Source organism: Pantherophis guttatus, chromosome 2 (assembly GCF_059756535.1).
Source record: "Pantherophis guttatus breed Tessera chromosome 2, ASM5975653v1, whole genome shotgun sequence".
In the NCBI taxonomy this organism is placed as follows: domain Eukaryota; kingdom Metazoa; phylum Chordata; class Lepidosauria; order Squamata; family Colubridae; genus Pantherophis; species Pantherophis guttatus.
In genome coordinates, this window is record NC_142064.1 from 276,474,543 (window position 1) to 276,487,363 (window position 12,821).

Below are 12,821 nucleotides of genomic sequence, written 5' to 3' on the forward strand. Positions count from 1 at the left end.
TTTTTAATTACTTATTGAGTCAATTAACCATCCTCTGCTACCAGCTTGTTGCAATATTTTCAGGATCAGACTCAATAAAGATAATAGAAGTTAAAGCTTTAAATATATTTCTTTTTAATTATGATAGGCATTCTATATTCACTGAATATTCAAGGTAGAAGCGACGAGAATGGTGAGGGTGGCTCCTTATATATACAAGGGGTGGAGCTAGGAATGGGAGTGGTAAGTTATGAATACATTAAAGTCCAAAGAATAAGTTAACCTCTGATGTTCCATATATACATTATTTACACATTGGAGAATAAGGCATTTACATCTGACAAAGTCCAAGTGTCGGAGTCTGAGAAACTCTTAATTTAGGCCTTTACTTGAGAGCCACTGATCATGAGAAGAGTTGGGTAGCCAGGATCTCAATCCCCTCCAAGGTGGCTGAGGGGCATTTCTGCCTTTCTTTGTGCTGACCAAGTGCAGGATCAGCCCCAGAGGAGGAGAAGGGTCAGAGCAGCTTCTGGGGAAAGTGAAGGGGGAGATTCAGAGGAAATCTGGTGCATTGCAAAGGTCCTTGAAGGAGAGTTTGAGGGCCCTAATTGGGTTGCTGAAAGGAAGAAATCTTGGTTTAATCAGAGTGAGATTTTCTGTGGAAGGAGGAGGAGCCCCTCTGAGTCCTGGGTTCAAAAGCCGATTCTTGCTCAGATGGCTGAACTCTGGGAGGGGAGGGGGGATTTTCCAGCGGGGGGGGACAGGAGGAAGATCTGGGGGGCTAAGTCACTCCATTGCTCCTTCCTTCCCTCCCCCCTTTGCATTTCCCCATTTGGGTTTCCCCCAAAGGATCCCATGGCCTCTGGTCTCACCCGGATTCCCCCTCCCCCATTTTATAAAACCCCTCGCCAAATCTGCATCTGTTAACAGTCCAGGTTGGCCTTCAGTGAAGTCAGGATGGGGTTTTTTTCCCCTGTGAATGGAAAGGAGGGGGGACCAGGGGGGGTTTCCTGCTGCTTTTGAGCTTCTGGGAGGGTGGAATCCCCCCTTTTACCTGTGCAGCCATTGCAGCTTCCTTGGGGCAGAGGCTGAGCAACCCAGAAGGGGGTTTGAGGGAGGCCTTGCTAGAAGGGGGGAGGGCACAATTGGGGCAGGTAAAGTTTGGGGGACCCTCCCCTCCCCTCCTCTCTCACCCCCCCACCTTCCCTTCCCTCCAACCCTTCAGGCCCTCCAGAAGCTCCTTTTTTCCCCTCTCAGTCGCTCCCTCATTTCCATCTCCTGCCTCTTCTTCCACCATCTCCCCCTTCCTTCCCCCCTTCCTCCTCTGCCCCCCAACTCTCCTCCTCTTCCTCTTCCTTCTTTCCCCCAGTGCCTCAGATGGGAGCCTCCATGGGATCAGGGTCCTTGACTGGAGCCCCCAAACATTTCCCCTCTGGCTCCCTTCCAGGCGCCTCCTCCCACTCCCTGAAGTATTTTCTCAGCTCCATCTCGGACCCCAGTCAGGGGCTGCCCCACTTTGTCTCTACGGGGTTTGTGGATGGTCAAATCTTAGATCACTATGACAGCCACACCCGGAAAGTGCAGCCTCGAGTCTCCTGGATGGAGAAGTTTGGGAAGGAGGATCCCCAGTACTGGGACAGAGAGACCCAGAAGGCACGTGGCAATGAGGAGATGTTCAGAAGAAGCCTGGAGATTCTGAGGAGTCGCTACAATCAGAGCGAAGGTGAGTGATGGGTCGGGTGGCTCCACCGGCCCCATAATCCCCTCCCCAGGAACCAGAGGGGGGGGAAAGAAATGGGTCCCTTCAAAGGGAAAGGCTGCTTCCACACCTTTTAAAAAGTCTTTTTTTATACGTTTATTCTTTTTTAAAAAATCATGTTGCAATATTTTCAGGATCAGACTCAATAAGATCAACAAGAGTTAAAGATTTAACTATATATTCTTTTATTTACATTAGGCATTCTATATTCACTGAATATTCACAGATAGAAGCAAGGGAAATGGTGTAGGTAGCTCCTTATATATACAATGGGTGGAGCTATATGTGGGAGTGGTGAATTATGAATACATTAAGAAGTGAAGAATAAGTTAACCCCTGATACCCTGTCTGTACACTATTTACACATTGGAGAATAAGGCATTTACATCTGACAAATCCCCCTCTAAATGCCGATTCGTTATACAACACCAGTTACATTCAGATTCAGGACAATACAAAACATACAACTTAGAGGTTAAGTATTTATGCTGTTTAGAAGGTAAAGGCTTCGTTAATATATCAGCTAATTGTTCTGAAGTGTCGCAATGCACTGCTTTAATAAATCCATCCTGAGATAATTGTCTTACATGTTTAAATTTTATATCTATATGTCTGGACCTTTGTCCAATGGCATCAGATCTAGATATTTCAATGGCTGCTTTATTGTCTTCATGCATAACAAAAGGCAGAGCAGGTTTTTTCCAGACATCTGAAATTAAATCATTAAACCATACAAGATTATTTGCGGCCTTGGATAAACAAACATATTCCGCTTCTGTTGTTGAAGTAGCCACTAGTTCTTGTTTACCAGTGTACCAGTAAACTGGACAGTCATTTAAGAGAAATACATAACCAGATGTGCTTTTTCTGCATGAGGTGTCTCCAGCCCAATCTGCATCTGCATAACACGTAAGCTTTGGTTCTTTAATATCATTAGGTTCTAACATTAAACAAAAGTCTAGTGTGCTTTTTAAATATCTTAAAATTCTTTTAACAGCTTCCCAGTGGTACATCGTTGGTTTGCTGACATGCCTGGATAATAAATTGAGTGGTAAAGCGATGTCCGGTCTAGTCCAATTAGATATGTAAAGGAGTGAACCTATGATTGATCTATAGAATGTATTGTCCTTGAACTCGGGAGAAGATTCATCAGAATTCCTTAGAAAGTCAGTTTGCATAGGGGTATCACAAGGTTTGGCATTGTTTAAGTTGCATTTATTTAAAAGATCTATGATCTTATCTCTCTGGGTAAGTTTGAATCCCCTTTTTGTTTTATTAATTTGGACACCAAGGTATTTGTTTACCTTGCCTAAAGATTTCAATGAGAAGTGTTCATTTAGTTTAGTTACAAAAGTTTCTCTTCTTTCTTTATGTTTTCCTATGTATAAAATGTCATCCACATAAATCAATACAAATTCAATATAATCATCACCCCTCTTGATAAAGAAACAATTATCAGCAGTGGTAGCGTTGAAGTCCATGGTCTTAAGTACTTTTACTAAACAATCATACCACCGTTTACCAGATTGTTTTAGCCCGTATAAACTCTTGTTTAACAACCAAGTCTCATTTCTGTTTGTGTATGGACTATGAGGTGCTCTCACGTATATTTCTTTATCTAATTTTGCGTGTAGGTACGCAGTCTGTATGTCATATTGGAATACATCTAGATTGAGTGCTGAAGCTACCACTAGAGCTGTTTTGACACTCTCTGTTCTTACAGTGGGGGAATACGTGTCAGTATAGTCCTCTGGATATTTCTGTGCATAACCCTGTGCAACCAATCTAGCTTTGTATAGAGTATTTCCTCCCTCTAAATTCTTAATTTTATATATCCATCTGGTACCAATAATTGTCTTATCTTTAGGCGCAGATGTAGGTGTAAATACATTTAGTCCTTGTAAACTTTCCATCTCCTTCTTCATTGCTAATTCCCATTTTTCTTTTTCTTCGTGAGGAAGTTTTAACACTTCCTCGTATGTATTGGGTGTTGTTAGTTCACCATTCATGTGCATTACATAATCCTTGTATTTATTTGGCATTTGATTTCTGGTGTTTCTAATGATTTTCTCGGGTTTACTATCGTTATCATGCAAATATCTTGCTTCCTTTTTTGTTAGTGTATCTGTCTTTATTTTGAGTTGGCTATTTGTCCAAGTTTTGGTTTTGTTTTTATATTTGTTGATATTTTGTTTTTCTATAGTCCCTTTCTCATGAGATTTTGTATCTTCATGTTTATTTGGGAATATCTCATTAAGATGTAATTTAGACCAGTTAGCTTGTTCATGGAACACAGCTGTTCTGGAGACTATAAATTTGTTGTTACTATCAATGAATCTGTATCCTTTAGTGCCAGTCTCATATCCCATAAATCTGAGTCTCCTGGACACATTTTCTCCCTTTCTTCTTAATTGTTTAGGTATGTGTACGTCTGCTGTGACTCCAAATATATGCATGTGTGCTAATTTTGGTTTTCTATTATACATCACTTCATATGGTGTCTTATTTATAATGCTGGACCATGTTCTATTTTGTGTGTAATTTGAATAATGTAAGGCTTCTGACCAGAATTGTTTGCTTAAGCCAGCATCTTCCAATGTGCATCTAATCATGGTTTGTAATGTGGAATTTTTTCTCTCTGCAATCCCGTTTTGGAACGGAGAAAATGGACTAGATGTGTAATGTAACATTCCTTTGTCTTTTAACCATTGTGAGAATTCTTTAGACATGAATTCGCACCCTCTGTCTGTCATAATTTGTTTTATTTTGATGTTGTGTTGTGTTTCTATGCGTTTGTAAAATTCTTTAAATTTTTGAAATGTTTCATCTTTGTGTTTTAGTGTGTAAACAAATCCATAGCGGCTATAATCGTCCACTATTGTCAGGAAGTAACGTTTCCTATAAGTGATTGATGGAGTTAATGGACCAACTAAGTCCATGTGTACTAAATCAAAAATTTTGTTAGTTGATCTGGTAGATTTTCTTGGCCTGGGACTAGTTTTTAGTTTTGTAGATTTACATACTGAGCATTCCAGATAATTTTCACAATTCTTTATTTTAACACCTTCTGCGTGTTCAGTCATTTTTTGCACTACAGGAAAACTGGCATGTCCTAACTTCCTATGCAATATGTGAGCACACTCATCATGAATTGGTTTACCTATCTTTGGCTTCTTATCGTTGTGTGCATCTGTGTGATCATGAGATATTTTACATTCATCATTGTCACTGTTGCTAACATTCTCATCATCTATTTCAATACAATCTTCCATATTTGAATCAATGTTATGTAACCATTTTTCTTTTGTTATTAGGTAAGGTAGTCCTCCTTTAGTCACCACAGTGCCTACATTTATTTTATTCTTTTCCAAAGTTGCCTTTCCTTTTGAAAAGACAATGTTAATGTCAGAATCTCTGCTTAGTTTTATGGCACTTAATATGTTATGAGGTATTTCAGGTATTAGTAATACCCCCTCTATTTTTCCTAAACCAGGCAAGGTTACATTTCCTCTACCTAATACTTGAACCTTTTCTTGGTTAGCAACCTTAATTACAAATTTATCTTCTGCAAATGAAGACAATATACTTTTGTTATTAGTGGTGTGATTAGTTGCTCCAGAATCAATAAGCCAATTATTGTTCTCACTTTGTTGTGTGTTAGTGTTGTCTTGTTTATTTAATCCATTCAGTGAACCAGACTTTCTATCCTTTGAATTGTCTCTGCCCCCTCTATTCTCTCTGTGATTTGGTGGGCTCCTATATCTATGCCTTTCTATGGAAGGCTGTCTATAATCGTATTTGTTTCTGTATTCTGATCTATATCTTTCTTTTAAGAATTTTGGGCAATCTCTTCTATTGTGTTCCCTGGATCCACAATTATGACATTTAAATGTTCCACTATATTTTTCTTGGAAAGCTACTTTCCTATATGGTTTATGTTCTGTGTGATTGTTAGAACGATTCCTTCTAGAATTATCTTCTGTTATCAATTTGTTAGATAGACTTTCTATGGATAAATACCCTAGATTGATTGTGTCTAAATGTGACATAAAATTGTCCCATGATGGGTCAAGTGAGTTGATAATGACACTTTTCATTGTTTGGTCTGAAATCACTTCCCCCCTCAAATGCAGTTCAGCTCTTATTTTGTTCAAAGATATTAAATGTTCACTTATGGAAACCCCTGGTTTTATCCTAGATGAAAAGAAGTCTTTAGATATCCTTGTGGTGGTGGCTACACTGTCACTGTGAAACAAATTAAACATGCATTGAATAATTTCTGAAACAGTCAAATTTGGCTTAATGCTGTGATACATTGCAGGAGACACACTAGATATTATTAAGAAAAAAGCTCTATGGTGTAAGCAATCTATTTTTAGTGTCCAAGGTCTTTTTGGGGGACTAGTGATAAAAAACAGTAAGTTTTCCTTCATAAAGACAACCTGGAGCTGTTGATACCATTCTTGTAAATTAATGCCATCAACCCTTAGTTTTGGGAAGTCACTGGGTAAATTTCCGACATTATTGGGTCCATTACTTACAACCTGAGGTAGTCCGTGGTCTCGTAAATGCAGAAAATTGCAAAACGGCATGGGGATGCTCGCTACGAGTCTGCATGATCTTCTCTCCTGTTCATGTCTTCCCGGATCGTCAGCGTAGTTTCGCGCATGCGCGTTGTCCATTTCTTCTTCGGCGTCGTCGTGGAAGGTTCTCCTCATTGCGGCCCGCTCGCTCTGCTCCTCTTCAGATGAGTCGGTCTCTGGTTCGACTTTGGGGGTTCTGGCGACGGTGGCTGTTCTTCCTCTTCTATTGAACGCGTTGGTGCTTGCTTCGGTCTGCGGCGTAGGGCGGTATCGGCAGGGCTCTCTGGGTTCCGGCGTCAGCGTTCTAGTAGTCAGGATGGGAGCGGGCAGGTCTTGAGGCATTGGCTTGCTCGTTCGCTTTTTTAGTGTCTTTTTAGTAATTTTCAGTTTTGGCCCAAATGCAGCAAAGAGCGTTTTCATCGCTGATTTTATTTGGTGTTTTGTTGGATCTTCCTCGCTTTCTGGTTCTGATTCTTCTGAGGTGTTTGAATCTTCCTTTTCGTTTTCGTTGTCCGATAATATTTTTCGCGCCAGAAATTTTGAATTGAGATTGCTGATTGGCTCTTCTTCGTTCATCTTGGAGGCCGGTTGAAACCAAGATGGCCGCCATTCAAATTTTTGCGCGGGATCATCGTTTTTCTTCTTTGTAATGATTTTCTCCGCAGTCATATTACTCACTATTTTTGGATCTTTGGGTTTTTCATTGGTGATGTTTTTCTCTCTCGCTGCTCCGCTGTTCTTTAGCATATCTTGGAGGTTCGCGATGAGGCTTTCATCATTCTTCTGGCTTTTTAATAGTTTTAATATCTCTGACCTGAGTTCGTTATTTTCTATTTCGATTTCCTCCTGGTCATCAATTATTTCTTCGTCTTCAGTGGTGTATTCTTCGGATTCTCTCGAAATTGCATTCGTGGATTCGTTGATTATTTCTTGTTCCGTTTCCATTTCTTTGCTGTAGGCCCTGGTGTTGGGCCTATCTTTCTTATACATTTTAAAGCTTTTTATTGAGTCAATTAACCATCCTCTGCTACCAGTTTGTTGCAATATTTTCAGGATCAGACTCAATAAGATCAACAAGAGTTAAAGATTTAACTATATATTCTTTTATTTACATTAGGCATTCTATATTCACTGAATATTCACAGATAGAAGCAAGGGAAATGGTGTAGGTAGCTCCTTATATATACAATGGGTGGAGCTATATGTGGGAGTGGTGAATTATGAATACATTAAGAAGTGAAGAATAAGTTAACCCCTGATACCCTGTCTGTACACTATTTACACATTGGAGAATAAGGCATTTACATCTGACAAATCAATATAAGTTTCTCATTCCCTCCATAGCTGACATTTTCTGCCAATTGCAGTTAATAAAAAGATGTTTAAATTTATCCATCTGTCTTTCTGAATATTGATATGGATATGGATATAAACTGAGGTAAAAAGAGACCGAAATCTCCCCTCCCCCCATGAAAGATGGACGATCTGGCCTTGGGGGATCTCCTGCTGTGGGGGAGGAAGGGAATCACAGATCTTCCCACACCAAAAAAAAAAACAGGCAGGTGGATCCTAAGGAGATCCTGGGGGAAGCAGGTCCTCGTCCTTCTGTCTGTTTCCACCCCAGAGAAATGAGGGATCGAGTGCAGATCCACCTGGGGAGACTAGATCCCTTTCCTTCTCCCCCTTTTTGGAGGGGCGAGTGGGGCCCAAATGCCAGGAGCTTCTTCTCACCCTCCAGTTGGAAGGAGAGGCCGGGAGGACCAAATGGGGGGCTGGGGGCTTTTGTGGGGGGGGATCTCAGGGCCAGGATCCTCCCAATCTTCATGGGGAAGAGACGGAAAAGAAAGAAACCTCCATTTGGGGCCCTTCCAGAGTCTCTCAGAGCCTTCATGGCTTCCCATCCTTGGTCCCTCAGGCTGAACTCCTGCACGGTCCTCTTGGTGGGGCTGCCCTGGAGGGAGGGAGACTCTTTCTTCTGCAGCCCCCCCTTCTGCCATCTTTGGGGGACAAGATTCACCTCCAAGGAACCTTATTTGGGGAGGGTCTGCAAGGAAATGTGTGTGTAAAGAGAGGCTGCTTTTGGCTGAAGAAAAGCTTCTCCACAAACAGGAGCCATTTTCCCTCCTTTCATCCCAAGGAGCTGCAGCCCCCCCAATTCTTCCTCCCTTTCCTTGCCCCTCCCCCTCTACCGGTGACCCCCAGAGCTCTGCCAGTTCTGCCCCTGATCCCCCAGGATCTCCCCAGATCCCTCCAGGCCCCCTGCTGGCCTCTCAGGGGAGCAGAGCTGGACCCAGAGGGCTCCCCCTGGTGGAGGAAGGAGGAAGGAGACCGGCCAGAGTGGAGGGGAGCCTCCTTTCCAGGCTCAACGGCCCCAAATGTCCCAACCTTTCCTCAAAGGGAGGCTGCTTCCTCCCTCCCATCACCTCAGTCGCCTCCTCTGGACCTTCTCGGGCTCCCTCCTCTCCTTTTGGAGGTCTGTTCACCAGAAACTGCAGACAATATTCCAGATGTGGCTGCACCCTTGATTTTTTTTTTAAAAAAATTGATTTATATGCTGCCCTTCTCCGGAGACTCAGGGCGGTTTACAATGCGTTAAGCAATAGCCTTCATACTTTTGTATATTTATACAAAGTCAGCTTATTGCCCCCACAAACTGGGTCCTCAATTTACCTACCTTAGAAAGGATGGAAGGCTGAGTCAGCCTTGAGCCTGGTGAGATTCGAACTTACAGTAATTGCAGACAGCTGGTGTTAATCACAATGCTATCAGTCTGCTGAGCCACCAGGCCCGTTTGCTCTAAGGCTTTGTGATATTAGCCTGTGTTTTCAATACCATTTTAATGATCGCTGACATCCTCTTGGTCTTTTTAATTTTTTAATATAATTTGTATTAAACCTTTTAAACAAAAGATAAAAACTAATAGAAGGTAACATAAAGAAAAGATGATAAAGAAATCAAAGAAAAATTTAAAAAGTACAAGAAAAGAAAACAATTGAAGAAAATAAAGAAAAAAGACATAAAGAAGTGGCTTCTGATATTCTTCACAGTGGTTCTAAATATTACTACATTTTAGCCCCTCTAAAGCAGCTTTTCTTCATCTTTTGGCCCTGAAAGAACTCTTGAACTATTTTTCAGACCTCAGGAAACCCCTGAAGATCCAGGCTCAGAGATCGGCTGAAATTGTTTCATGCATAGACCTTTGAGATGCATTAATAGTGTTCTTACACGAACAATAAAAAAATGAAACTTGCCTTTTCAACGTGATCCCTGTGCTTTCTTTTTACTGCACAAATATTCAGTTCTGTGCCAAACTTGAAATAAGAACACATTTCACCTTCAAGTGAAATAAGACAATTTCTGTCTTAGCTTTTGATGCTTCTGAAGTACGACAGAGCTTGTTCCCAGAAGTTGAAAACTGCTGCCACATGTTCAGGGCCTTCCTGTGAATGGCAGGAGATTAATCTTGGGCAGAAATCCAGAACTATTTTTCCCATGGGGAGATCAGGGAATCTCCTCTCGAGAGCAGGATCAGATTGCAGCTCACGAGGTTCTTCCTCTTCCTCCAAAGGGAAGTTTGCTGGCTGAGCAGAAGATGCAGAGAAAGGATGCTTCACCTGTCATTCCTGGGTGTGGAAAGGGAGGGAAAGGACTGGTCAGTTTAGTTCAGCTGTACTTACAGGAGGTTTTCCATTAGATTTGAGAATTCCTGGCGTCCTTCCTCCCTCTCAAGCCCAGACAGGAATAGAAACATTTCAAGATTTCCTTTTGGTTTTTTCAAACATTCAGTTTTCGTTTAAATCCAAGAATCTGTTCACTCGAAGTTGAAATATCTTCTCCAGGGCCTTGCAGAGACTGTGAACTTCAAACTTCATTTCAAAGGTTAATAACCCTTTGGGTCTCCAGATCAGACTGGGCCACTTGCTGCTGTTGCTAAGAAAAATATTCCTTTGTGGCCCTTCAAGGCTTCATTCCCACATTGCATTAAACCATGGTTTGTTTCTGGTTAGCCCAAAGTGGGAACCAGCCTTTGTGACTTGGTGCTATTTGTGAAGGTAGACCAAGATTTATGGTCACAGAGATCCCTGCAAGCTTTTGTGTAGATCAACCAGATTCTCTTTGAGGCCATGAGATTCTCAGTCCCTCTTTGCAGCCGCAGATTCAGGCAATTGTTCCCTCTCTGGCATCCCTTCCTTTCCCTCCCCCCTCCCCCGAGAAATGGTAGAAGGAAAGATGGAAGGGATTTCTGTCCCTCTGTTTCTTCTGTGACTCCTTCTTTTCTCGGTCTCCCTTGGGATCCTCTGCTGGCTTTTCCAGCTTCGCTTTTCCCTGGGGAGGTTCAGGGGCTCCATCCTGGGAGGGAAAATGTAGGGAGACGGGTTGAGGGAGGGGAGAAGGGCGGTTAGTGATGGAGTCTTTCTTTCCCTTGATTGTTAGGGAGGAAATGGGGGAATCAGTGCCTCCCTCCAGTGTCACAGTCCCTGCAGGGAGGGGGATCTCTGTTTATCTTGAGTTCTCCCCAAACCATCATCTTCTCCCTCTTTCAGGACTTCACATAATACAGGTGATGTATGGCTGTGAGCTCCGGAGAGACGGGAGCAAAGGAGGGTTTAACCAGCATGGCTACGATGGGAGGACCTTCCTCACCTTTGACAAGGAGACCCTCACCTGGGTGGCTCCCGATCCTCTGGCCCAGATCACCCAGAGGAAATGGGATGCTATTCCAGGAAAGAATCAGAGACATAAGGCCTACCTGGAGGAAATCTGCATTGAGTGGCTGGAGAAGCACCTGTCCTATGGGAATGAGACCCTACTCAGGAGAGGTGAGTATCTCAATCCAGGCTGGACTTTCCACCTTTACGGTTGGATTTCTTGTGCACATTCAGCCCTTTTGGGTCCCTTGTGCGGAGCCTGTTTGCCCTGGTGGGAATCCTCCTCCTCCCCTCCCAGCACCTCTCCAGGACATGGGAAGAACTGATTGGTTCCTATTGCCAGGCAGCCGTTCAATGCACCAGGAAATGCAGCCTCTGCCTTGCAGGCATCTATATGGATCAGGCAGAAAAGGATTTAAGGGTATCCTGTTCACTGCCCACAGTGAGGCCACCATTTGGGGTTCTTCAATGAAATAACCCAAACTGTAGCCAAGAGTGGTGGGCAACCTTAATTTCCTCCCACTAACTCTCCTTCCCCCCACATCTCACAGAAGGCTCCCTCCCAGTCTCGTCCCTGATGGTGCACCTCCCACGCCCATCACTGGGGGGCTCCACTTCTACCATTAATAAGACACTAGCAGTGCCCCCACTTGGGCAAAAAGGCCCATGAATGAGGGGTTCTTTTCTTTCTGAGGGAGGAGCAAAGTTTCTGTCAATCTTTCTCTTAAACCTCAAACAGGTTCCCACAATTCTTAGTCCGCCTTTCCTAAAAACAACCCCCTCCCCACCTTCAGGAACACCCCTCATCCCACAGGGGGGCTCACATTATAATCTTTTCATAGAAATTTTTATTAATGTACCATCTAGAACACCCCTCTCGCCTAGATCTACCCCTTCCCCTCTGGGACCCTTGATCCCTCCAGGATCAGCTGGATGAAATTAGGATCAATGGGAAACTCCATACACACCCCACTGATGATTGCCAACAGGCAGCCCCTCCCTTCCCAGGGAGGACCTTCTCTCTCTTCCATTGGCATCACCTCTCTCTGTCCCCCCCCCCTTTCAGAGATCAAATCTCTTTTCCAAATTGATCAGTGTGAGATTCCCTTTGAGCTCTCTTCCTCTTAAAATTGTGGTTGTGTTGCTTAGAAAGAGGCCTCGAGCAGCCTCAGATTCAGGGGAGCAGAAGAGGATGCAAAAAGTAGGGTGAAACTTCTATTTGTTGTTGTTTTGAAAGGGAACATAAAAGAGCATCTCCACTATCCCTCCCCTGAAGGGAGCAGCCCAAGATCAGTCAGAGTTGAAAGCAATCAGAGTGAAATTTTCTTGGACCTTCAATTGGCTGCTGGAGGTTTTTCAGGCTGAGTCTCTGGGAAGGACTCAAAATCAGGAGTTCTTGTGGTTGAGGATTTTTGAGATTGAGAGCATTTCCCAAAACTCTTGGAGATGCAGCATGTGTGGAGTGGGAAGTAGTGGGAGATTTTCCTGCCCCTCCAGGATTCCCACCCACCTTCCAGGCTCTGGAGGGGCTCAGAGTTAATTCCTGTGTTTCTGCAGAGCCTCCGATGGTGACGATGAGCAGCAGATCAGAGACTGAGGATGGGATGGAGACGCATGTCTGCCGTGTGGATGGTTTCTACCCGAGGGAGATCGATGCTTCCTGGAGGAGGGATGGGGAGGTCTGGCTGGATGACACTCTCCGCGGGTTTCTGGCCCCCAATGCGGATGGGACCTACCACTACTGGCTCAGCATCCAGATCGATCCCAAAGAGAGGGACCGCTATCGATGCCACGTGGAGCACGACAGCCTGCAGGAGCCTCTGGATGTGGCCCTGAAGGGTGAGAGGCTGC

At 43.5% G+C, this 12,821-nt stretch overlaps 1 protein-coding gene across 2 annotated transcripts in view; it reads left to right on the forward strand.

Annotated features, from left to right (window-relative positions):
• The first annotated feature begins 1,431 nt into the window (after positions 1-1,431).
• The window catches only part of LOC148115956 (class I histocompatibility antigen, F10 alpha chain-like), a 40,188-nt gene continuing 28,798 nt past the window's right edge, over positions 1,432-12,821 (forward strand). For both annotated transcript variants that reach the window (XM_087884551.1, XM_087884552.1), the window contains exons 1-3: positions 1,432-1,702; positions 10,866-11,141; positions 12,528-12,809. In XM_087884551.1, coding sequence (XP_087740677.1) covers positions 1,579-1,702; positions 10,866-11,141; positions 12,528-12,809 — 682 coding nt within the window. In that variant the 5' untranslated portion in view covers positions 1,432-1,578. The remainder of the gene's footprint in view (positions 1,703-10,865; positions 11,142-12,527; positions 12,810-12,821) is intronic.